The sequence below is a fragment of the Lynx rufus genome, unplaced genomic scaffold (genome assembly GCF_022079265.1).
Source record: "Lynx rufus isolate CCGP_SWC_20201006 ecotype Redwood Valley unplaced genomic scaffold, mLynRuf1.p SCAF_4, whole genome shotgun sequence".
Lineage (NCBI taxonomy): Eukaryota > Metazoa > Chordata > Mammalia > Carnivora > Felidae > Lynx > Lynx rufus.
Window position 1 is genome coordinate 20,491,086 of NW_025814856.1, and position 25,708 is coordinate 20,516,793.

The following is a 25,708-nucleotide window of genomic DNA, read 5'->3' on the forward strand; positions in this document are numbered from 1 at the left end:
TTAAGCCTCTCTACTCTATAGTATGGATTGAGGGGCCCAGGCAAACAAGGGGTTCGTCTCCCTGGCAAAGTGAGGTGATGTCCCTCCCATCTTCAAACCTTCCCTGCCTTTTTCCATCTCCCTCCAGCACCAGCGGGCTCTGTTCTTCGTGAAGGGGCATGGCATCGCTGGGGGAGTGAGAGCTGTGGTCAGTGGCGGCCTCGGAGGCAGCTCAACCAGACCTCCCGTCCTCCTCAGAAGCTGCAGCCCCCACAGCACAGCCTAGCACCCCAGGCAAGAGCACAGGGGCCTTAATATATGTTGGTATGTGACTTGCGAGGAAGACAGGCACCAGGCCAAGTATTGCTGTCACGAATGTCAAGTGTTACTGTGGAAAAGGAGCAGGGCTGCCTACGTGCCCAGCTGCCCTTTGCCAGCACTTTTTTCTGACTCAAGGTCTTCCTGAAGCCCAAGAAGGTCAGTCTCAGAAGCCTGAGGGGCAGGAGTTTCCTAACTTAATAAGCAATCTCAGTTTCCTAGACAAAGCCCTTTGACTCCTTCCTTCCCCTCATGCCCATCTCCCTCCCTCCTAGAACATATCTCCGAGGGTGGCCATCCTGGAGTGGATGGAAAGGCTCTTCATTTCCAGCTCACACAGATGGCATCCATCAATTTAGAACAGAAAAATACAGAGATACAATAATGATATAATTATGTGATGTAAATATTAACTCCATCGCTTTCCTTATAGGTCTGTGCGGTAGACTACCTCATATCCTCATCAAAGCACAGAGGCAGTCATGACAATAAAAGTAACAATAGTAATTACAAGAAGTGTGCTCTGAAGACAAAACCACAAGGCTGATCTCAACATACCAATATAAAAATAGAATTCACACATAGAAGCATTTCCAGGAGTCAATAACACACAGTACCATGGGGGTGGGAGGTGTGGGGAGTTGGCAGAAACTGTCCATAATTTTCTAAGTGCAGATGTTCGTTGTTCAGGATTTTGAGCTCCTCCTCCATTATCTAGAGTAACTTCCCCAGAGAACCCTGCCTGGAGCCAGCCATGCCTGGGTCCAACCTAGAGGCCACTGAGAGCCTGGCTGGTCATTTCTTCCTGACTTTGCTGGGATAGAGGGGCTGCAGCTCTACACACCCATTCCCAGGGCTCTGTGCTCTTTCCTCTCCCTCTTCCATGGCCTCTACCTCCCCCTCCATGCCCTTCTCCAGCCCCCTACCCCCACAGTCCTCTCCTTTGCTTTTACCTGCTGACTTCCCAGCCACACCAACCCCAAACCTGAGGCTTCCCAAGGTTAATCTCCATGCCTCTGGTTAACTTACTGTGAAGTCAAAGAGGAAAGGGGGCCTATTTTGGATCCCAGTTCTCTGGGCGTGGTGGGGTGACTCAGGTAAAATCCAAGGTAGATGTACAGTCTGGGTTTGAGTTCAGTGGAGCAGGAAACCCTGTCCTGCTTTTTTATCTGTTTTTCCCCCTCCTTTCTTCATCTTAGTTTTTCTCATGGAGGGAATCTCAAACCTGATGCTCTTGTCCCCTCCTATCAGTTTTGTGCGTCATTAACTTGCTCATATGCAGTCTGGGAATGACTTTTCATTTAGTCCTCCTTCTCCTCCCCCTCTGTGCTCCCCAGCCCAAGAAACACATCCCTGCTGTTGGCAAAAACACCTCCCTACACACCCAGACAAAATGCATCCTGGCCACCTGAGCCTCACCTCCAAGAACAAGCAGGATTTAGCAGCTTTTTTTCTTTCTATTTTCTTCCCTTAAGAGAGAAAATCTTCATAAACGAAACCATTTATAACCAACCATTATTTAACAGAAACCAATGATCCCAGAGGGGAAACATCTGGTTTCCCCTGTGGCTCCTGAGCTAATTGATGCTATCCTGGGTTCTTGAGAATGCCTGCCTGGGGTCCCATAGCCCATCCTGGGGGGTCTCAACCCTCTGTGGCCCTGGCAAAGCCCTGGGCCTGTGCCTGCCCACCAGCTGTAGCTTACTCGGGGAGCTGCCACATTCCCTCCCTCCCCAGCTGTGAGCATTCTTGTACCACCCAGTGAGAGACAGCCCCCCCTCCTGCCCCATACTTCCCCCGCTCCCCTCTCCCCATCTCTAGTCCACAGAACCTAGAATCCTCCTAGAACCTACCCTCTCCATCAGCTTGCAGCCCCTGATGGTGGAGAGGGGGACTCCCATCAGAGGTCTGGGCATCCCAGGAAATCTGGCCTGGCAGCTTGGGGTCTGGGGAAGAGAAGTCAGGCTGTAGAGACACTGCTTGGTTTATAAAGTAGTGCCTGAGACTCAGACCAGGGGCCCAGGGAGCTCTGGCTGTCAATGCTTCTATGACTCTGTCATGGAGAAGAAGTGGTGGGCAGTGGCAGGGAGCCACCCCAAGTGGGGGGAGGGGCTTGCTGTTCCACCTTCTCTGCCCCTCCCCTTCCCTGCCCCAACTCACAGTAGGTCCTCTTAATGGGTGCTAGCATAGAGGCAACTTCCATCCTCCTCTGGCTGCCTAAGGGCCCCTTGCCCAGACACCTCCTCAGACGCACCCAAACGCCCACTCCAAGGGTCATTCAGGATGGCCATTGTTCTGCTGGCTGGGAAAGAACCACCCAGGCCTCTCACCTCCGGGCACAGCCGGAAATGTGCTCTGGGGACCACGTCTGAAAACAAACAGCAGGCCCACTGGGGTTGGCAGCAGACAGAGGGTGCTGGCTCCAGCCTAGGACTGAGAGCACAGAGGGGCAGGAACAGGCCTTAGACACAGGGCCCTCCATCAAGCCCCAGCTTTTCCTGTGGGCAGCCTGGTAGAAGTATGGGGGGCAGAGACTCCTGCCTCTAAGAGGCAGTCAGGCATGCTGCCCCCCTCCCCTTAGCCCTAGCTGGGTGGGTGGGTGGGAGACTTGGGGTTGCTGGGCCACCTGGTCCATCCCAACCACCCTCTCCTCCACCCTCTTCTATGTGGCCTCCACCTCCCGGGGCGTCCGATTGCGCTCGGTCTGCCCCCGGCTCTTCACCTTCTTGCCCAGCTCCAGCCCTGCCCAGCTCTTGCCCTTGGCCTGTTTGCCCCGGCTCCTGGAAGGGCACCACAGGCGCTCACAGTACTCGTCCACCCGGGGCAGGTTGGCGAAGCCGATGAGCTGCAGGATGTCCTTATACCAGGCCTTGGAGGGGGTGGAGGCCAGGCCTCCCCAGCCTGGGGTCTCCTCTGGCCTTGGATCCCGAGGAAACAGGCCGTTGAGCTGTGTGGCCACAATCACCTCCAGAGCCAGGCGGACCACAGTCTGGGAGAAGCCGTGCTCCAGTGTCTTGCAGGTGTAGATGCCCGCATCCAGGTGGCTGAGTCTGCGGAACAGCAGCCCCTGCTCTGTTTGCAGGACTCTCTCATCTGTCTTTACCTGTGGGGGGTGGGGGAGGGGATGAGGGGGACATGGAGTAGGGCGCACACAACATCAGTTACTCTCCCTGCTTTTCCAACTTCGCATTTCAGGACCTGGTGCTTAAGCATTTCCCCTCCCCATCTCTCCTTCCCAGGCTGGCTCAGCACTGTGAGCCAATTGCAGGCAGGGTCTCACCTTCCTATAACCCAGGACAGGGCCTGCAAAGGAGGCTTTTCAAAGATTTCACTGACTGGTTTCTCCCCTAGTCAGAGCTCTGTGGCACCTACCTTGGCCTTAGGGAGCCCTGCCACATGGTCCCTGGGGATAGAGTGGGCAGAGGGGTACTTATGGGTTTTTATTCAGGGAGGGCTTATACCCATAGCCCTAGGACTAGAAGTCCCCTCCACTTTCCTTTCTCTCTCTCTCTCTGTCTCTCTCTCTCTCTGTCTCTCTCTCTCTCTCTCCCCCCTGTCCTTGTCTGCACTGTTCAGTCCCCCAACCAGGGGTGGGCTGAGTGCCCATCACAGTGCGGGAGGCAGGAGCGCTGCTCTGATCCCACCTGGATGTCTGCACATCTGTACATTGAGGCGGGACTGCTTGGGTGGTAAGTATTGTGTAACCATCTTGTTGTTCCCTGTGCCTGGCCCCCTGGGGGTGTGCTCCTCGTGCCTAGCCCAACAGCTGGCCCAAAGCTGGCCTCCCCCAGTTCCCAAGCTGGAAGGAGAGCCCCTCCTGTAATCAAGGCACTCCCTCCCTTTCTCTGCCCCTGAGAGAGGCTGGAGAATGGTTCCTCACCCTGCCCTACCCACGCCCTCATCAGGCCCCAGACTAAAGCCATTTCTGGGGTTGACAGACTTTTCCGGATGGGGGAGGAGAGGGCCTGGGCAGACAGCTGGACTCCAGGGAGGAAGTGTGGGGCTAGGCAGTGGGTATGTGTGTAGGGGTGTGTGTGTGTGTGTGTGTGTGCAAGTTTCAGTGGTTTAGGCACCACCCTGGGGCAGAGGAGAACCAAGAACCCATGGGAAAGAGAGGCCTGCAAAGATGAGCCATATGTGTGAGCCTGGGGGGCTTCTTGACTAGACCAGACTCTCTTCCATCTCTACTACCCACCTCCCAGAGCTCAGTTCAGTGCCTGGGAGTTAGTGGGCTCTCTGTCACAGGAAGGGTTGCAGCCACATCTGGCCTGGGCATTCCTGGAGGCAGGAAGAGGGGTACCTCCTTCCAGGCACTGCAGGCCCTTAATGCACACTTTTCTTCGGTTGACCTTGGCAGGTTCCCCCTAGAGCCCCTTCCTAGAGATCAGGACTTGGGGTCAGGGAGGGATGTGAGATCAGGACATGTGCAGGTTGGAGGCAAGGTCTTTGCTCACCTGGTCGGGTCCCTGACCCCCTGGCCTCTGCAAGAACCAGTGCACAGCAGCCTGGGAAGACTTGGGCAGGCACTCCAGGAAGGTGCTGTTGTGCTCCGTGCCGTAGACTGTGGTGGCCGCCACGGGGCCTGTAGCCTCGTCTGGAGGGAGGTGGAGGGGGGCTCAGCTCAGTACTGTGGGCCCCCAGGGCCCCCACCAGTGTGACAAGGACCTAAGTGTCCATCAATCCCCAAGCCATTCATTCTGTCCAAAGACCCTTCCTTCCCCAGTATACTGACAGGAGCTGCACATGTAGGAAAACTGAGGGCTGGGTGTTAAAACAGGACCAGCCTGAGACCACACTTTGCAGGGATTGAGCCCGGGCCAGAGGGGTGAGGAGGGGCCCCCATGCCTGCCACCACTCACCTTCCTGGCTCTCCCCCAGGCACTGCAGGGCAGGGTTGCCATGCCGGATGTCCTGCCTGCGGAACCGGCGCTTGCTGGTGCCAGGCCGGTAGCGGGTACAGGAGGCACCGTCCCAGGCACAGTATGGGTCCCGGGCCAGGCAGCACTCAGCACAGGCACTGCCGTAGGTTTCACAGTGGTGCAGCTGCAGCCGAGCCACGCCCAGCCTCGAGCCCACGTACAGCATTTGCTGGGGGGGACACAAGCAGAGCCAAGGTGAGCCTGGGCCCCACCTAGAAGCAACTAGGCTCTTGGCCCTCTTGGGCTTCCTGAGGCCCCCACCATTTTCAGGCAGTCTTCCAGAACCTCTTGGATGTATCCCCAGAAACCAAAAATGTTGATCACCCACCTGATATGCACCAGATCCTGTTGTAGGACACGGAAGGAAGGCACGGGGCAGACCTGGGGGGCTCTTCTCTAAGGGGTTTCTCCAGGCCCTTCCTGCTGCTGACTTTTGCCCTCAACCTCAATAACCTTTATCCTGACTTGCCTCTGACCTTAGAGGTGCACTCTGCCTCAAGCAATCCTAATATAAAAGTTGGGATTTACCCAAAGATAAACTGGGGCAGAATAACTTGAGGAGATTTTGCCACTTGCAAAAGGACATAGCAGGCCTCTAAAAAGTGGCTCTCCCCTATTTGATTTAAATTATGGGGGTGCCTGGGTGGCTCAGTAGGTTGAGTGGCCAACTTCGGCTCAGGTCATGATCTCAAGGTCTGTGTATTCGAGCCCCGCATCAGGCTCTGTGCTGACAGCCTGGAGCTGCTTTGGATTCGGTGTCTCCTTCTCTCTCTGCCTCTCCCTGACCCATGCTCAGTCTCTCTCTCTCTCTCTCTCTCTCTCTCTCTCTCTCTCAAAAAAAAAAAAAAAGAATAAACATTAAAAAAATTTTTTTCCATAAAAAAATTCCGGATTTTGTTTCCAAGCATGTTTCTGTCTCCCCAGAGGGACTGGCCTTTGTGGCTCTCCCCTTATCTAAACACAGTCTCACTTACTCAGGATTCCCACTGCCCACTGGTTTCATGCGTGGGATCTCAGCTCCCTGCCGGACCCTCAAGCCTCATTGCAAGGCCTAATCAGGCATCCCCAGGGCCTGTTGCAGCACCTTCCGGAAAGCGGCCTTGCTCAGAGCTTCAGGTGAGGGGTTAGAGGGAGAAGGAGGGAGGGATGGCAGCTGCTCTTACCCTTTTGACCGAGATCTCCATCTCAGTGATGGGTGTCGGCACCTGGGGAAGGAGCAGGATCTCAGGGATGGGTGGGTTGGGGCCAGACCTCCCCTGCATCCCTGCTTTCGGCCTCGTCCAGCCCCTGCATGGGAGCCACCTATCTCCCAGCCTGGGTCAGTGCGCTCCCTGGCAACTAAGGCCAGACGGTCTTTCCCAGACGTCGGGTTATTAGAAACGTCCCCTCACCCTGGCTGGCCTCCAAGGAGCACAAAGCTCCAGTGTCCCCTCCCACAGCCCTGCTCTCCAGCAATGAGGCAGCTGTCCCACATCACCCATCCCATGTTGGGATCACAGCAGTCCCCCAGATGCACGTGATGCCCTGCCTCGCTCTGTAGTTGGGGGACCAACAGAACCCCGTGGGGACTTGGGGTCTCAGCCACCCCCTCACTGTTGCTTGAGCCTGGCAGGGCTTTGTCAAGGGGTGATCACCTTGGATGCCCCTCCCTGGGCCCTCCGACTTTTCTCTGGGCCCCACAGCCAGATAAACGCATGAGCAAGGCCCTGCGGCAGCCAGTGTCTCACTTGCACTTCCCACTGGCGGCAGGTTCAGTAAAGACAGGCCTATCTCCTTGTATTTTGCTCCTCTGTCCCCGTGGCCAGGCCTAGACCCAGCAGTGGAGCTGGAGGGGACCCCTCCCATCAGTTCCCCCTTTCCCAAGACCCCACTCACCTTAAACACCTGGAGTTCCTCCAAAACCACCTCCTCGGACTCAGTGGAGGCCCCACCCTGGAGGGCGATGACCTTGAGCACGGAGCCCGAGTCTGGGGCAGGGCAGGAGGGAGGGATCAGTGGGAGAAGAAGGAGTGGCCTGCCCCACCCCCCAACCAGAGGCACACCTCCCCAGCCCGTCCACCCCACTCAGCCCACCCACCAGTCCCCAGGAAGATGACATCGTAGGTCCCGTCCTCTGCCTCCACGCGGTCCACCACGATCTGGCGCAACTGCTGGGCCAGGTGCGTTTTGACAAGGACAGGGCGGCCCTGCTGTGGCCGCACGGGCCAGAACATAAGTGGGTGGGCTCGGGCAAACTGCAGCACCTCATCTGGGTAGTTCTTGGTGCTGCCAAAGGGTCGTCCTGGCTGCGCTGTCATCTTGCTGGGGCACTGTGAGCGGCAGCAAAGGGAGCACCTGAAACATCCTGGGGCCGCACATCCCCCACCCCAGCCTGTTTCCAGGCCCCACTGCTGGGCATGCCCACCTTGGGGGGACTGCTCTTGCTATAGCAGAGACTCCTTAATGTGGCAGGGCTCTGCTCCCCTCCTTACCCCACCTGGCTCCCCTGGAGTCCCAGCTCAACCACAAGGTCATCCCAAGGTACGGTCCCTCTGGTATCGGCTCAGCCCTCTTCCCTGGCCTGGCTTCCAGGCAGATACTCACCACTCCAGGGCGAGGGAAGGGCACCTTGCCCCCATAGGGTCCCCACTGGTGCTGGGGACCATCTTGGTGGGCAAAGGGTCCCCTGAAGACCTCCCAGATATCCTCCATGTGGTACACACAGACGGCAAAGCCCTGGAACACAGCACTGCCAAGGGCGGACAGGGACAGTCAGGCCAGGGTGGCTGTCACAGGTGGGGAGGGGGCAACCTATCCATGGACAGGACAGAGGATGATGGTGCCTGAAGTCAACAGAGACTGAAAAATGAGGACACCCAGGCAGAGACAAAGAGAGGGAGATAGACACAGAGCCTCAGAGTTATTGAGTCGGAGACAGAGACAGGGACCCATGGTAAAGTTGGGACACGCAAGCAGAGGCTCAGCAGAGGACGCTAGGAGTGCAGAGACTGGAACCAGGGGTGGGGGTGTGAGGGGAGGCCCATGCGCCCACCTGACTGTGCTGAACAGGGCGTACACCTCAAGGGTCTTTCCTGCGCTGGGCCACAGCAGGAACACATCCTCTGGGAGACAGAGGGCCACAGTCAATGCCCCCCGCTCACTGACTCTGAGCCCTCCGCACCCACACCCAGGCCTGCCTCCGGCCATGCCCTCACCCAGCTGGTCAAAGTGGGTCTCGGCACCACCAGGGCCAGGCACTGAGCACACCAGCCTGGCCTTGAGAAAGGTGCTCCATTTGTTCACCAGCACTCGCTGGCCACCGGCGTCATTCTGGGGGTAGAAGGCCAGAATCAGCCCTGAGCCCCAGGGGGTGGGGCCCCCTCCTGTTCCTCCACCCTCACCCTTGCAGGCAGAGGCTTGGATGTTGGCTTCACACCCTTGCCTCAGTTTCCCTCTGCCGCTGGTGGGGATGGGTGTAGGAAGGGGGTGCGGTGAGGATCTGAACCTCACCGCCTCTTCACAGCTCTCACCACGCAGACACGGCCCACGCGGCTGACCGTGACACGGCCTGGGCCACCATCGGGCGAGGGCACAGTTTCCGAGAAGAAGAAGTACACCTTGTCATCATCCTGGTCAGAGTTGTCGGCAATCCGGGCGGCCATCACAAACCGGGGGTCTGGGAGGTAACAGGGTGCAGCTGGTTGGGGGGGGCGCCTTACGGGGGAGGATGGGGACGTTGCTGAACCCAGCATGGAGGGCAAGAGGCACAGGGACCCCACGGGAGGCTGGGGTCCCAGGGAGTAGAGTAGGGTTGGGCCATCCCCACTCCAGTGCCAGCTCTCCTACCTCCCTGCTGGTGCCAGGGGCAGATCCCAGCCAGCCCTGCCCTGGGCAGACCCTGGGCTCACCGTGAAGGAGGTTCTGGTCAGAGTCAGAACGTAAAGCTGGTCGGGGACCCCCAGTCCGGAAGATCATGGCCTCACGCCCCAGAAAGTCAGCCGTGAGGCCCGTGTACAGCTCCCCACCTGGGTGAGGGTGGGGCAGAATCAAGGGAGGAGGGCCAGGCCCCATAGCTGGCCCCATTGCTTCCCAAGGACATCGGCAGGCTCCCCCCTCCTTGTGCCCGCCCGGGCCTGGGCATCACCCACCTACAAAGGTGCTGGCGAAGGGACTGCTGGGCTCATGTGGACACCGCCCCCGCCCACTTTGCACACTGCTGGGCTCCAGGTGGAGCACGTGCTGCCCGAGAGGGAGGAAGGGAGGGAAGGGTGTCACCTAGGAAAGCAGCACCAGCCCCCCGCCCGGGTAGTGGCCATCGCGTGCAGCGATGAGAGTGGGGGTGGGCAGAAGGCGCCTTCATTCAGGGCCTCGCCAAAGGGGTCAGCCTGGCACAAAGATGCCTTTCAGGCCCCTGACCCCTCTGCCCCAAGCCAGGCTCAATGAGGAGCGTTCAGACAGCAGGGAGGAAATGTCACTGCTTCCCAGTCCCTTGTGGGGCCTGCCCCAGGCTCACCTCCCCACGATGCCCAACCGTGATGAGGGCACAGGTGGGCTGGAAGGCCCCAGTGCCACATGCCAGCAGGTGGGTCCGGTTGTGGGGCTGTAGGACCCGCACAAAATTGGCGCACTCCACCTAGCAGGGAGAAGGGGCGGGGTGGAGGGGATGAGGGGGTGTTTACCATCTCCTTGGGCCCCAAGGCTCAGCCCTGCCTGGCTGATCAGCTCTGGAGATCTAGGGTGGGGATGACATTCTTCACAGACCTTCAAGAGCCCTCAGGATCTGCTCCAAATGCCCCTAGTGTAAGCACCTGGGGGAGTGGCTACAGGCTATCCTGGGGGTCAAGACCTGGGTGTTGGTCAGGGCTGGGGGTCAGTCACTTCTGACAGCACTCACCAAAGGATCTCTTCCCTTGCGAACACACTCCTCCTTCTGTCCTGGCTGTGGTGGCCACAGGACCTGAAACACAGCCTAATTGACTCCTGACCTCACAGCCTCAGTTTCACCATCTGGCCTCCTAGCTCTCAGACAGACCCTCCCCTCTGTCAGTCCAGCTCACCTCCCGGGGATCCGGCCATGACTGATCCAGCCGCAGAGAGTAGATGGCATCACGGCCCCCCAGAAAAAGGCGGTCCCGGTACTCATCCAGGTACATGGCCCGAAGGTCCAGGGAGCCCCGGGGACCCAGAAAGACAGCAGAACGGTTGGCAGACAGGAGATCTAGGAGGGAGCAAGGGTAGTCAGTGCCTACTGCTCAGCCCACTTCTCTAGCTAAGGTGTGGAGGTAGAGGGTCCCAGCTGTGCATTCACCGCCCCTCACCACCGCCTCCCCCACTCACATCTGGAAAATGTTTCCATCCATAGGCCTGCTGGAGGGCTTCTGAGAATTACCTCCTGGGGGTGGGTGGGACAGGGGGGCCCTGAGCCCTGCTTCCTACCACTCCATTCCTTGGTCCCTTAATCCTTCAGTTAACATATCCTTCCCACAGGCCCATCTGTGCCCTACCCAGTCCCCAAGGAAGATGACCCTGCTGACCCTGCTGTCAGAACCTACGGTAGCAAGCTGAGCAAAGTGCTGGAAGAGCCTGGAGGAAGGGTGGGTTAGTCTGAGCAGTGTGCAAGGCTGACTCAGTGAGACAAGCGGACAGACGGGGAGAGCATTCCCAGCAGAGAGAACACCTGGCAAAGGCCTGGGTATGGGAAAGGTCAGGAATGGCCAGGCAGAGCTCAAGGCTCTGATCCAGGGATGTGATGAAGGAAGACTTTCTCCTCCATAGACACTGCCTTCCCAGACGCAGGGGGTTGGGGGTGGCTGGCTGGGGATGCTGGTCCCAGGAGCCAAGGATCATGAAATAGGTCCTTGGGGGTTGGCTAGGGAGGTGGAGGTAACAGGTGGTCAAGCGGGCAGGCAGAAGGATATGGTGGGAATGAGCATTGGCTACCCTTGGGAAGGCCGGCTATCCTGTGCCTGCTCAGAGGATACCCATCCAAGGTGGCAAGCCCAGCACCCACTCCACCCCCAAACTCATCAACAGCCTCTTCCAGGAAGCCTTCCATGACTGACAGTACTTTAGAGGGGATTTGCCCTATTTGGGCTTTATTTTTTTTACTTCCCCCCCCAAACCATAGCTCCCAGGGCAAGACCACCTTCTGCCCCCAGACCCAGCTACACTCTCCAGAGTGGAGCCACGTCTCCCCTCTCTGTCCCTGGAGCAGGCCTGGGTCTCTCCACTTGGATTGGGGTGCCCAGGGGAAGGTGGTCACCCCTCTGGTTTCCCCAAGAAGAAGAATCATGGAGAGTCTATGTCTCAGGGACCTTTCCTGGGGACCCTCTCCACAGACTGTGCCAGCTACAGCACAGCATATCAGGTTAGATCTGCTGAGGACCGCCCCCCGCCCCCCACCGGGCCAGGATGGGCAGAGAGAGGAGGCTGAAATCACTGCTGGGCTGTGAAGAGCCTCTGGGACAGAGAGGGAAGAACAAAGGCCAGCACTGTGAAGTGGGCTGCAAGAGGCAGAGGGGGCAAGGCTGTGGAGATAGGGTGAGGGCCCCCACCACAGGCTGCTGCCCTGCTTCTCACTGCCCACCCCGGGCAAGGAGCCCAGGCTGAGTGCACACCTCAGGATCTTGCAGACCTGTCCTCTCCATCCCTCCCCATCTCTCCCTGCCCATCTCTAAGGAGGCCTCTCAGGGTCTCCATGCCCCTCTCCTTTTCTCAGAAGCCCCCTCAGGTTGTCCCCTGTGTCTCTGTCTCTCCCACCTCCACCCTCCTGGGACCTGCCCCTGCCCCCGGTCCTCCTCCCCAGTTCCTGCCTCTGGTGGCAACTCAGCTGGAGAACCATCTCCACATAGTCTGTGCTGTGTGGAAGTGACCTCTGGCTGGCAGAAGAGATTGCCCAGGGCTAGCTGGGGCCCCCCCAGCTGGGGATGTCACAGAGTCCCAGGGTCCCACAAACGCGCACATGAACAGGGCGCGCACTGCCCCTACCTCGGTAGGAGAGCCGCAGGCGAGGCACGCTGGGGCCAGGGCTGGGGCTGCCCCCGAGGAGCAAGAGTCCCCCCAGCATGCAGCAGATGGCCCAGGCCGAGGGGGCCATGCTGGGGAACCAAGGGCACCACGCTGCCCAGCAGAGCCGCCCTCAGTCCGCTGCTGGTTGCAGTTTGCTCCGTTGCCGCCAGGCCTGACACTTATAAGGCAGCGGCTCCACCCCCTGTAGGGCCAGGGAGGCGGGAGGAGGAGGGAAGGAGATGGGGGAGGGGCCCCTGCCATCCACCTGCTGCTTCTCTCTCCACCCGGGCTGGCCTGGTTAATGCCTCTGTGTCAGATTGGCAGGCTCCCCATTGGGGAGACTCTTTCCCAGCTGGGGTGTGGGCGGCTTACACAAAATGTTCACAAACCCAAGTCTCCAGAGATAGCCTGGAAGGGAGGTCAGGGGTCAGAGATCAGAGGTTGGTGGGCTGGCTAGAGTTCTAGCTGGGCTCTTCTTTGTTCCCTGTCCTTCCATTGCCCGTGACAGTCTCCATGACAAAGACAAACTGACTCTGGGCCCAGATCCCTGACACCAGGAAGGTCCAGCCCCCTGAAGCACTGGCCTGGCTCCCCAGCTCCCTTGGCAGGGCCCAAGTTGCCTGGGAGGGTCATTCCAGTCCAAGGGACTCCATGCTTTGGGTGGGGGCTGGAAGTCTGGCTACACTTCATAGATCTGAGGTTGGCAAAAGATGAGCCCAGCCTCCTCCACCCAGGCCTGTCCCTGTCTGGTCTCCAGGCCCCATCCCAGCTCACTGGGGCAGAGGACAGGATCCACTTCATGCTAGGGAACTCTCCCATTGCTGTGTCCCTCAGCCCTCCAGGCCCACCAGAGCTCCAGGGCCCAGAATGTCACCAGGTGAGTGGTGGGTTCTTCCCAGAGTTCCTCTCTGCACTCAGACCCTACACACACACGATCCCTTTGGGGTGAAGGTGGAGGTAGCGTGCTCACACCCTTACTCCCTCTAGCCTGAGCACCAATTCAGGGCAGGAGAGCCACAGAAGCCGGACAAGGGAGACACAAGGCTGAGGGGTTGAGTAGGGGTAAGTAAGGGGACCTCCCTACGCCCCCCATCCCACAGCAGCTCCTGTCTCTGCACCCCCTCACCCACAGTACTCCACCCCAGAGCCCTTTACTCAGATCTGAGGCACTAAGATTTCAAACTTCAGCTGGAGTTGGAGCTCCAAGGATTCTAGAAACTCCTGCAAATTAGGTCTCCCAGGTGGACGAGCCTGAGCCCTTAGATAGTGGTCAGGAAACTTGGGGGCATTAGAGAGGGAAGGACCTGGCTCAGGCCACACAGCAGGCTGAGAACAGACTCCGCTCAGCCCTGGGCCTTCCTGTGACTCTCTTTATCTTCTGGGGCTCCTGGAGTACTGGGGTCCTGTCTCCCCCACCCCCATCTCATCCCTGCAAGGGAAACAGGTTGGCTCCTAGAGTCAGCATGAGAATGACCCAGGGACCTGGAATCCTGTCTCCCTGTCTCCATCTCCCCATAATACATATATGCCTCTTCCCAGGGCATATGCAGTGCCTCCTGGCATTGGGCAAGCGATTTCTCAGGGAGGCCAGGGACTAGTGTCAGCCCACCCAGCCTCTGGCTCCTTGGAGAAACTTGGCTAAAGCCTTTCCCTCTTTGGGCCTCAGTCTCCTTCCGTGGGCAGGGAGCAGCCACCTTGGGTGTAACAGGCTCTATACGAGTGAGGTGTGCTTGTTCAGGGCCTGCCATGGTGGTGATTATGTCATGAGCCCTCAGAAGGCTGGAGCCCCTCTGCCTCTATCTCCCTGGGGAGATGTTTCAGCCTGAAAACCGGGCTGGGGGCCAACGTCTGGCTGAAGATGGGGTTGGACATAGCCTCTCATCTAGCATGTGGCCACCAGCTGTGGGCAGGAGGCCCACATCTCCTCAGTCAGCCAGCTCACCCTGGGGGTCTCAGTTTAGCTAGGCACCCAGCTGCAGCTGCAGGGAGACCCGGGTATATCGGAGCAGGATGCACAGGGCAGGCCACTCCACACTGCAGAAAAACAGCCTGTGGCGGGGGCTGGGAGCCCCAGGTCTACTGTTAACTTGTTGTATGGCCTCGGGCAGGTCTTCTCCCTCTTTGGGCCTCATTTTCCCAGTCAGGGAAGGGGGTAAGGATCTTCTGTGAAGGCCAATGCTTGCTGGCTGTAAGTTGGAAAACAGACTCTGAGGGTACCCTTGATACCTCAGATCAATGGGCCCAGCCACGAGCATCTTGTGCCACCTACTGGACAAAGAGGGAACTGCAGGAGGTCCTAAAGCTGCCCACTGTGTCAAGCCCTGTGCGTTGGCAGTGGGGCCACTCAGCAGAAACCAAAGACCCTGGAGCAGCAGGCAGCAACCAGACAATCATAATATGAAAAGGTAGGGGCAGTAGGAGACTCCGGTAATTGATTCTGATCAAGAAATCAAGGGAGGCTTCATGGAGGAAGCACTATCTAGGCAAAAGATGACACACAGTGCAGAAAAAAGGGAGAGGACTGGATACAGCAAAACAGTCAAATTAGGTGATGCATGTAGGGAGCTTAGTGCCATGTGCTGATGGGAACTTGTGAGCCCGTGGCCATATACATGTGTGATGTGCGTGCTCGCACATCAGGCGCCACCAGGTAGGTATGTGGAGGGCCATAGCCCGGCCTCTCCCAGCTAGAATTCTGGGGTGAGCATGCCTGGAAGGAATGGATGCCTCTGGTTCCTCCCCAACCAACCTCATTCTAGAAGAGACATTGGGACAATCGCACAGGCTCCCCCTGACTCTGGACCTCTCTTTAAGGCACAGCCAGCCACCCCCCTACCCACATGTAACCTCTTGATAGCTGGTCCAGCCATCCTCCTGTTTTGTTCACAGAAAGCTTAACTCTTGGAGTTTCTCTCTTCTTTCCCAATCCCAACAGCATCCCACATCCCCCCGGTGCCCCCCTCTCCCCCCGGTTCTCCTCGCAGACAACCACCTCCCCCTGCCCCCACATCAGCCACCCATCCTCCAGCTCACCACCAATAGGGAGGTAACCTTCGGCATCTCCGTTCAGAACATGTCTTCCCCTGGGCACCCCCTCCTGCACTCAGTAACCCCACTGCCACGGTTCTTTCTTCGTTGCCTCCATTCCAGCCCCTGTCTCCTTGTCCAGCTTGGATCCAGGGGGCCCAGCACTTAGAAGCAGACCCTTAAAACACTCCCCAGAGACACGTTGCCACCCACCTTCTATAGGCTTGCCTCTGTGTCTTGCATTACCCTTTGCCAGCTTCACTGGGTTTTTCCCAATCATTCCCTGCCCCACCTCCTTCAATGAGCGTCCCTGGACTCCACATCTCCCTGCAGCGTCGGTGCATTTCCTGTAAGACTTCACCAGTAGTGTCCATGCTCACCATTCTCCCCTTTGCCTTGCCTCACTCCTTTGATCCTCTCCAGTTGGGCTCCCATCCCATTGTTCCAATGAAACCCTCATGTTCAGGTGGCCAAGGCCTTAGGAGCCTCTAGTTCCCTAACCTCAGGGTCACCAGCCACTTTCAATGCCCCCATCCCTCCCCCCCTGAGCCCCTCACTCACCCAGGGTCTCTCCCATGCCCCTGGCCACATCTCCTCTCTTGGACAACCTATGCGGGATGTCCAGTGTCCAGTTGTGGGCCACCTCTCTCTATACTCTCTCCCCGGGGCCCTCATCCAGGACCAGGGCATCTCTGTTACCTTCTTACTCCGATGACACCTGAGTTTATAGTCCTCTTTCTGCCCTCTCACTTAGCTCCAGTCCCACTTTGACATCCCCACCATCCTGTCCCAGAGGTATCTCAACTTTGACATGGACAAAGGACTCTTCATCTCTTCTGTGATTGTCCCACCAGAAATGCACTTCCTCCAGGAAGCCTTCCTGGACCACTGGTCATCACATCTCTACAATCCCCATTCCAGCATACACTGCTCTCCTCACTGCACTCATTGCTCTCTTTTGTCTTCCCAAGTTGATGGTAAATTTCATGAAATTAGGGACGAGGCTTCCCTCTGGAGGGTTGCATACAGCCCACGCCAGGCATAAAGTAGGTATGTGCTTAAACTGTGGAATGGCGCACTGGCAGGTGGGCCCACTGTGGCCCCGCCTGCTCTCCTGGGATGTTGTCATTCCTAGGTGTACGTGTAGGTCCTTGAGTTCTCCTGCTCCCAAGGGTGGGCCTGAAGGGACCCCTCAGATCTCCCCTCAGGCCTCCCCAGGGACCAGGCAACTCCTGTGGCTCTGGTCTCCACTGGAGGCATCCCCAGAATTCCAGACCATCTCCGGAATGCTGGGCCTGTCTGGGGAGTGCTAAGGCTGGGGCACAGGTGGAGAGGCCTCGGAGCGGTGGGGCGGAGCAAAGACAGCTGCTGGCATTCTGGATGGAGCCTACACACCGTGGCAGCTGTCGCTCCTGCAAGCATCATGCTGATACCTCCATGTCCTTGTGGCCCCCGCTCCAAGGCCAGTGCCACTTGAAGCCACTCAATGTTCTGGCTGCAGCTCTGGCCCCCATTAAGCTGAGAGCCACCAAGTCTCACACTTCCATTCTGTCAGGGAGGGAAAGTGGGTCGCTGGAGCCTCTGAGGCTCAGGAGAACTGGAAATTATACCCGTCTGGACCTGGTTCATCAGACAGAGCCCTGGCCTGGGAGCCAGGCTCTCTGCTCTCTGCCAGGCTCGCTGGATGACCTTGACAGGTCCCTGTGCCTCTCTGGGTGCTGGGGTCCTCACCTGGCAAATGGGTGAGTGGAAAGAGAAGAGACGGTGTGTCCCTCAGTGCTAGGGAATCAGTGTTGCCAGCACGAAATGCAAGCGAGCGGGCACATGGACTGGTACTACAGCCTACTGAGCCCATGTGGCATCCTGCTTCTCCACAACCAGAGCCGAGAAGGAGCTGGGCTGCTGTGCCGAGTGGCCTCCAGGGCCTAGAAGGGTTCCCTGTTCTCTCCAAGCACAGGACCTCTCAGCCAACTGGCTGACCAGAGCCACAGCCGCCAGGAGCCTGTTAAATGTGGATTCCCAGGCCACCACCAATTCCAGATGCTGAATCATCTGGACATCAACAGTCATAGAAAGGAGTCAGCGGGCCATGGAACATGGTAATCTCTAATCTAATCTAACCCCTCTGGCAGAAGCCTATGTACAGGGATGGGCAGAACACAGGCTCTGGGATAAAGCAGGGAGTGGTCATCAGAGCATCAGTGGACCCTGGTGGAGCATCCACAGCCCCCTGGGAATGAAAGCCAGACACCAGGCCTCCAGGGAGCAGGGCTTTATTTAAGTTCCCTAGGATAGGGCTGGGGGAGGCAGTCAGTGAGGGTCCATGGTCGGCCAAGGACACACCCAAGCTCACATGCTGGGGACCCTGGTCCCTTACCCCCACCCCAGGGTCCGGCTGGAGTCGCCAGGTAGCACAGGCAGCTCTGGGAGAGGGTTGGTGTCTACTCCACCCCCTTCATGAACTCCAGGAACTCTGTGGAGAGAGAGACAGGTCTCGGTCAGAGAAGGGGGCTAGGCAGGGTGTGGGCAACGGGGACCCAGCACACCCCGCCCCTCACCGTCATAGTCAATGCGGCCATCGTTGTTCTTGTCACCATCCTTCATGAGCTCCTCGATGTCATCTTCTGTGATGGTCTCACCTGTAGCTTGAAGCATCACCTTCAGCTCATCCAGGTCGATGTAGCCATCAGCATTTCTGGGGGGTGGGGAGTGGGGTGGAGAGGGTGAAGGGGACCTCGAGAGCTCATGGTGGGGGCTAGATGAAGGGAAGAAGCAGCCCCACCCATGACCCCAAGAGGCAAGGCAGGGCCACTGGGAGGTGGGGCATCCCATTCCCCCATTGCACAGAATGGGAGACCGAGACCTTGACATCACAAACTGTCCCCCTTTCCCCAGCTCTGTTAGGTTCAGGGTCAGAGGTCCAGCATCATGCACTCACTTGTCAAACATGCGGAAGAGGTCTGACAGCTCCTCCTCAGACTTTCCTTTGCTGTCATCCTTCATGCACCGAACCATCATGACCAGGAACTCATCAAAGTCCACGGTGCCACTGCCTACAAGGTTAGCAGCACAGCCATTAGTGAGGGACGGTTACAATGGTCTCAACATTAGACTCCAGTATTTTTGCTGCATCCTTTTAGCAACCCTGTGAGACGAGTGCGGTCGTTATCCCCATTTCATAGATGAGATTACTGAGGCTCAGAGAGGCAAAATAGTTCCTTCAAGGGCACAGAATAATAAGTGGCGGAGTCAGGACTCAGGTCCTCAGCAACCAGAGGGTGATATGGGTCTGGAGCCTGGGGCGGGACGGGGGGGACAGAGGGGCTCACCGTCCTCATCCACCTCGTCAATCATCTCCTGCAGCTCCTCAGGTGTAGGGTTCTGTCCCAGCATCCTCATCACCTTGCCCAGCTCCTTGGTGCTGATGCAGCCATCCTCAGCGCCCAGCACGAAGATGTCAAAGGCTGCCTTGAACTCTGTGTCCAAGGTAGGGGGGAAGTGCAGAGTGGCCAGGGCTCAGAAGCAAAGACCCCAGAAGGCCAGACCCCTGGGGCCACCTGCCAACTTGCCCATTTCCCCCCAAGACCTCAGTGGGTCACACTGAGAGGGACCCAGCCTCTGGGGTCCTCATGCTCTCCCAGCCCAGCCCTGCTGTCCCCACACATATGTTTGGGCACTCACCATTTTTCTGCTCTTCTGTCAGCTGTTCTACCTAGAGAGGAAAAGAGGTCTCAGGACTCAGACTCAGGCCTTAGTTGCTTTTAAGGAAACCAACCCATTCCACAGATAGGAAGAGTGAAGCCAGGAATAGACAGGCCATTCCCAGGTCACAGTCCTCAGGCCTCCCTCCCTGTCCCTGAAGCCCTGAGGTGACCCAGCTGGCCTCACTAAGACTGGGCTTAGGGCCAGGGTGACAGGTGGGTGCCCCCTCCAGGGCCAAGGTGACCCTGAGTAACAATAGTCAGTGACCACTCACTCAATGCCCTTTTGGCCCCCCTTCTGAAACCCAAGCTGAGAGGCCTGAGGGACAGCTGTCCCTCAGGTTGGGACAATAAAACCAGTGTGGGGATGGGCAAAGCCACCCACAGTAATCTGACCGGGATAGCCACTGGGCTATTTTTAACAGGGGACAAAGTTAAACCTGGTGATTGTTCTGGGGACTCTGGCATGCAGGGGGTGGGGCAGCGTTATCTGGCCCCCTGGCCTGATGGTGCCTCAGGAGCCAAAATTAGTCCCCAGCCCCGCCAGGCCTTGTATGGGCACGGGGTGGAGGGCTACCCGCCCCAGATCCATGGACTCCTGCAGGATAGGCAGGGCCGCCCCCAGAGCCAGCTGTAGATCTTCCCTGCCCAGGAGGGGGCTGCACTACCAGGGTGGAGGGAAGCGTTCCCCTGGGGACAGCTGTCTGTGCCGAATGTCCTTGTCTCTGGGGCAGGGGGAGGTCAGCAACACCCCCCTCCTGGGAGGGACTAGCATCTAAAACCCCTCTGTGACCCCAGGATGCTGCAGGGACTTGGGGTGACCACTCTCCAGCCCTCACCCCTGGCTAAACCACCGAGACTTGTGCCTGCCAGGCCTGATGTGGGCTGGGGCCCCGGATCTCTATTCCCTTTTCCCTGTCTCTCCCCTGTGGCCAGTGCTTCCCTGTCTACCTCAAACTTCAAAGCCCCTTCTCCAGCTTAGGATTCCAGCTCTCCAGCCCCCTCCTCAAACTCTTGTCCCACCCTCCACAGCATCTTCAGCCATCCAAGGAACTGGAGGTAGGTGGGGGATCGTGAGTGTGAGAAGCAGAATGTAAGGGGCAGGAAGGGGTCGGGGGGACAGGGAGACAGCAGCAGAGACTCGGAGGGACAGCTTGGAAGGAACAAAGAGATGGAAAAAGACTAAAAAAGGCAAAGGTCCAGAGACCACAGACACAAGTGAAGGGAGATGTGGCCGGAAGACAGTGACACAGACTACAGACACTTGGAGATGGGGACAGACATGATGCTAAAAGCTGTGATCTCCTCTACCCACCTGACAGCTTCTCTCCAGACCCTGAACCCCTCACTCCTTCCACACCCTAGAACTGGAATGCCAGATCCACCGTCCCCTTGAGGGCTTGGGCTGAAAGTGCAGGGCCCTTTCCTGGGTCTCAACCACCTTTGTGCCCACCCCCATCCTGAGTTGAGTGAGCCCCCAGTGGGCCCACCCACCCCAGCCCTGCCCAGCCCAGTCCCTCACCGCAGCCTTGTAGATGTCATCCATGCTGGTGGCTCACAGGGCAGGCTGCTGGCGTTGCCAGCCAGTCCTGGGCTTAAATAGCCCTGCCCCACCACATTCCTGCTGGCCCAGCCCACCCCTGTTTGCAGTATCCTCCACCCCCTCCCCCAGCCCTGGTGATCTCAGGCTGGCTTGAGTTCCTGTGTCCTCTGCCCAGTGCAGGGAGCAGAGGAAGGGCTGCAAGGACCACATCTTTCCCTCTCTGTCCCCCATGCCCCCCAAGGGACCCTCTGGAAAGGTTTCTTGAATGAATGAAAACATGAGCCGAAGACAGGACAGATGCTGCAAAGTAGTGGACCCCAATCTAGGCTCCTATACGCAGTTACTCAACTCCTATCTGATTAGAGAGGTGGGCAATATTATTCCCACTTTTCAGATGAGGAAACTGAGGCTCCTGGAGGAACTAGTGACTTGCTCAAGGTATGACCGACTTGGTAGTCCCTGGCTTAAGTTAAACCTGCTGGGGGGGGTGGGGGGGGAGTGCTGGCCAGCAGTAAGCAAGGAGAGGCTGTGCCAAGAGAAGCTTTGAAAGCCAAGCTCAGAGTATGGTGCTGTGTAACTGTTGGAGAAGGAAGTTATTATTTTTTTTTAGTTTTTTAAAAAGTTTATTTATTTACTTTGGGGGGGGGCATGCACACAGGTGGGGGAAGGGCAAAGAGAGAGAGGTGAGACACAGAATCCAAAGCAGGCTCCAGGCTGTTAGCACAGAGTCTGACAAGGGGCTAGAACCCACAAACCATGAGATCATGACCTGAGCTGAAGTCAGAGGCTTAACCGACTGAGCTACCCAGATACCACTGGAGAAGGAAGTTATTGACCCACCTTAGTACAGAGTGGTCCGGACCCCTTCAGCCAGGAGTGTCAGAGGATCCATGCCCAAGACCTCTCATCTCCCCAAGGAGTGCTCTGGGCTTGAGTAAGCTTCACTTAGTCATTCAATAAACACAGATGCTCTATCTGTGCTACTATCCCCTCCAGCTGGGTTACCATCTCCCTCTTCTGGGTCTGGGGGCTTCCCCAGTTAGGATTCTCTGTACCTGTGCTTCTCCCATTCCAGCACTGTAGTTTCTGTGTCCAGGGCCAGTCTGCCATCCCCTCCTTCTGAGCTCTGATAGGGCACCATCTGGGGGTCTTGCACTCGATGGCCAGCACATATCCCTCCCACCTACATGCAGAACCCCCACTTGATAACCACACAAGCTCCAGGCCTTGAGTGCTGGGCACTGCATTGATTAACCTCTTATAAAACAGCTCTCCAAGTCTTGGAGAGGTTAAGAACCTCTGTCCAGCTCGGGCTCTAAGCACAGCTCATATGTCTCCTTCAACCCTCTCGTGTCCTACAGGGAATGAGCCTGAAAGCCAGGTTTGGCCTGCCCCTTTTCAGGACTGGGAAACTGAGGCCAGGTGGTGCAATGACTTGCTTTGGGTTGCCCGGGAGGTGCGGGATCTTCTGTCTTCCCTTCCAGGGCACCGAGTGGCAATGTACAGGACTGTCCCCGGCCCAGTGCATGTCTTCTCCCAGGCTGCAGGGAGCACCGCAAGACACAGATCATTAATCATACAAACTCTCAGGCCTCTACGGCTTGCGCACGCGCGCCTTTGGCGGCTGCTGTCAATTACACGCGAGGGGCGGGGCGAGGGCGCGAGGAGGAGGCGGGGCCAAGATGGAGGCACGGCGTGCGACGGGGGCGGGTGGGACGCCGACCCCGCCCCTTGCTCCTGCCAGTCTGCGACCGGCGGCAGCGGCTGCAGGAACGGATCCCGGAATATGGCGGCGGCGGCGCGCTGCTTCGGGCCCGAGCGAGAGGCCGAGCCAGTCAAGGAGGCGCGCGTCGTGGGCTCTGAGCTCGTGGACACGTATACGGTGTGCAGGGGGCGCGAGCGCCATAACTAGGGGTAGCGACTGGAACCCGAAGTCCGAGTCGAGAGGATTGGGGGGTATCTGGGCACCGCCACCGGTGAGGAGGGGGTAGCGGGGACCCAGATTTCGAGGAGAGGAATTTGAGGAAGGGGGTTCGGTTCCGCATGTCCGGAAACAGGGTACCGGGTTGGGTCCAGGGAGGGAGCTTGGGGAATGGGTACATTTTCAGAAAAGGTTAGGGTTGGGGAGGATCTGGCGATAAAGGGGGTCTGCGGAAGAACGGGAGTCTAGATGAGGCGGAGGCCCTTGTAGATCCTCTAGGCCTGGAAGGGCGCGGGCCTGGGAGGACGTGACAGGGGCTCCAGGAGGGGAGGGGTCTCAGATGGATGTAATCAGGGGAAAGGTTCGGGGGTCCCTGCAGGCCCTGAAGAAGAGGGAGCGGGGTCTTGATCTTGGGGGGGGGGTTGGAGTCGCAATTGAGATTTGCTTTAAAAATGACGGGGGGATCTGGAGCTCCGAGGCCCTAGGGGGTCAGGCATTGACCAGAATGGGGGAGGAGTGGAGCCGTGACGCGGGGGAATTGAGATGGTCACTCTGGACAGAAACTGTTAAGACCCAGGAACCTCAGGGGTCTTCATGGTTTGCGGGGGGGGGGAGGGGGGCGGTGGCTGTCGGGGCAGCAAGCCGCCCACACACTTCAATCAAGGCTGGGGAGGTGGAGAACAGAAAAGGGGGATAGAGTTCCAGACTGTGATGGAGTTGGGAGGCTTTTCTGGGTCTGGATGGGGTTGATCACCAGGTTGCTGGACCTGGTAGGCTGCCTAGCAGGGACTGGTCTTGGGGTGGGGGCGTGTTGAGCATCTCCCAGCCTCTGGTTCTTTGTTCCCTGAGGGTGGGAAGTGGTGGGGGTTGGGGGCTTTGGCCCTGCCTTCACCCCACCACTTTGGGCCTCATCCTAACCCTCCTCCTAAGGGTCATTTCCCTGGCTCTTTTTCCTTTCCTGGGCAGCAGGAGGGAGAGGGAAGCTGCCAGGCTGGAAAGGGGCTGGGGGAGGATCCTGGAGCAACAGGCCGGTCCTAGAGAAATGGCTGCTCTTCCTTGGAGGCTTCAGCTGAGTTGATTATTTCTCCTCCCCCTTCCCTGCATGCTGCAGAGAGGGGCAGGACACTGGGACCAGAGGGCCTCTCCAGGTGAGGGTTAAGATCTCTGAGCGGATGGCTGGCTGTCCATCACCCCTAAGCAGCATTCAGCTGGGATGTCAGTTCCAAAAAAGCTCTCATTCGGAGGGGTTGAGGCCTTCCTCTGCATGGGTACCAGGGAAGTGGTGATCCAGGCTGACCCTACGGCTTGTCTCTGGCTGTGCTGAGTTGAATATTATTAACACACCTACGTTTGTTTAACATTTGCTACATGTCACGCCTTGTGCGAAGCATTTTACGTGAATTACTTTATTCGATTGTTAAGCCTATCAGATTTTAAGGTGGAAAAACTGAGTCTCAGAGAGAATTTAGGCTCCCAGTCACTTACATAAGCCACAGCCGGGAAATGGCAGAACCTGAGTTTTGAACTCAGGTCTTCCTTGACTCCAGGGCCCATTCCCTTAACCGCTAAGCTATATTGCCTTCTGCTAGGATTTGATTGTTCATCACTGCTCTTCCCCCGCGCTCCCATCAACTTCTTAGTACTTTGACTCCTGGCTCAGCAACAGAAATCATAGCCATGAACCAGCTGAAAGCTTTGGGAAGGGACTTGCTTCTAGGATATAGTCGGGGCACCTGGAAAAATATACAGCAGAGAAGCTAGTCCCTCCAGACCCCACCCTGTTATGCCTCCCCTGGAAGGGTGGCCTTGCCTGCAGCTCAGGTTGGAGGCTGGAAGTAAAAAAAAAAAAAAAACTAAAGAGATGGCTTGATAGGATGGTCACCTTTTTTGTTCCTCACTGTTGGACAGAGCCACAGATCGATTCCATGTGCCTGCCAGCCAGTGCTAGGACTGTGGAGGAGGTTGAGAGGGGGTCCTGCTACTTAGGGTCAGATGCGGAGGCTAACAGGCAAGGGCAGCCTAGCTTTGGCCTGGGTGCTGGGACCGTCTGGGTGGCCTGCAGCTATTGCTGAGGGGAGAACTAGGCTTTCCTTGTTGCTGGCTGGGCAAGGACTATTGGTTTTCCCTTGTAGGTTTACATCATCCAGGTCACTGTTGGCAGCCATGAATGGACAGTCAAGCACCGCTACAGCGATTTCTATGATCTGCACGAAAAGGTAACTTTTGAGAACTGGGGATCTGTGTCTCAGGGCTTGGGGGGGGGTGCTTTTAGGCCAAATTCCCATTGTGCCACACATTAAATTTAGGACAAAACCGGCTCCGTGCCTATAATGTTTAGTTTCCTGGGGAGGAAACAGGTTTGAACTTGTTTCACCTGACTGTAGCTATTCCAGAGCCTATACTTTAATATCCAGCTGTAATTCCATTTCTTTCTTTGTTTTTGGGTAGAGCTGCCTTTCTCTGGGTCATTTGCAACATGAGTGTTTTAAAGACAGAGTACCGCCCTGATTCTTTTCCATTCTGGTTTGGAAAAGATGATGGTTTTTAGAGGCCTGGAGGTATTTTCTGAATGTCTCCACAGTCTCCAGATGGAGCTCCTTGTCTGGGATTGTAGTGGTATTTCTAATCCTAGTTGACTCTGATGAGGCCAAGTTCCAGATGCACTAGTTTGGTCACTAATTCTGACACTGCTGCCAAGACGGGTTGTGGAAGTTGTGACAGTCTCCTGTCCTCAGGCTGCTTGCCTTGGTCCTGCACCATTGCAGAACCTCTTGGTCTGTGGTTGACCGTGCTTCTGTTTTCTTACAGCTGGTTGCAGAAAGGAAAATTGATAAAAACCTACTTCCGCCCAAAAAGATAATTGGGAAAAACTCGAGAAGCTTGGTGGAAAAGAGAGAGAAGGATCTGGAGATCTACCTGCAGACGCTCCTGGCCACCTTCCCTGGTGTGGCCCCCAGTGTGCTGGCCCACTTCTTACATTTTCATTTCTACGTAAGTTCCTCCTAGTAAGTCCCCTTGCAAGCCTGCAGCCACCACAGCTCAAGGCATAAACCAGTGTTCAGTCTCAGCTTTCAGGAGAGATGGGCTGGGGTTTGACCCCGAGGTTAGAAAGATGTAGGAACATCACCGGGGTGGGGACGGGATATGGGCAGGAGCATGTTTGTTGACAGATTTGCTCTAAATTAGCCTGTAACCACAGACAGGTTTTCCTTTACCACATGGCATTTTGTTGAGCAAAAACAGCCTGTGGGTGTTGAAGCTAGTTTTCCGTCCAAATGGATGCGGGTAGATTAGAAACAGCTGACACCTGGCA

General features: G+C 57.3%; 3 protein-coding genes across 5 annotated transcripts in view; 1 reads left to right on the forward strand and 2 right to left on the reverse strand.

Moving 5' to 3' along the window:
* Positions 1–2,959: 2,959 nt before the first annotated feature.
* SEMA3G (semaphorin 3G) lies at positions 2,960–12,291 on the reverse strand. Its single transcript, XM_047097433.1, has 16 exons — positions 12,183–12,291; positions 10,253–10,413; positions 10,090–10,152; positions 9,709–9,828; positions 9,344–9,434; positions 9,104–9,220; positions 8,726–8,871; positions 8,411–8,525; positions 8,248–8,317; positions 7,800–7,944; positions 7,294–7,525; positions 7,092–7,183; positions 6,380–6,421; positions 5,157–5,385; positions 4,752–4,891; positions 2,960–3,400 (listed from the first exon to the last, which is right to left on the reverse strand). Exons 1-16 carry the CDS (start codon positions 12,289–12,291, stop codon positions 2,960–2,962), a joined length of 2,313 nt encoding a protein of 770 aa, XP_046953389.1.
* Positions 12,292–17,671: 5,380 nt separating this feature from the next.
* TNNC1 (troponin C1, slow skeletal and cardiac type) lies at positions 17,672–20,477 on the reverse strand. The gene is made up of 6 exons (XM_047097573.1): positions 20,454–20,477; positions 18,912–18,942; positions 18,560–18,706; positions 18,169–18,283; positions 17,789–17,925; positions 17,672–17,703 (listed from the first exon to the last, which is right to left on the reverse strand). Exons 1-6 carry the CDS (start codon positions 20,475–20,477, stop codon positions 17,672–17,674), a joined length of 486 nt encoding a protein of 161 aa, XP_046953529.1.
* A 1,755-nt stretch (positions 20,478–22,232) lies between these two features.
* Positions 22,233–25,708, forward strand: part of NISCH (nischarin) — a 33,187-nt gene continuing 29,711 nt past the window's right edge. For all 3 annotated transcript variants that reach the window (XM_047095398.1, XM_047095399.1, XM_047095400.1), the window contains exons 1-3: positions 22,233–22,356; positions 24,528–24,611; positions 25,204–25,386. In XM_047095398.1, coding sequence (XP_046951354.1) covers positions 22,261–22,356; positions 24,528–24,611; positions 25,204–25,386 — 363 coding nt within the window. In that variant the 5' untranslated portion in view covers positions 22,233–22,260. The remainder of the gene's footprint in view (positions 22,357–24,527; positions 24,612–25,203; positions 25,387–25,708) is intronic.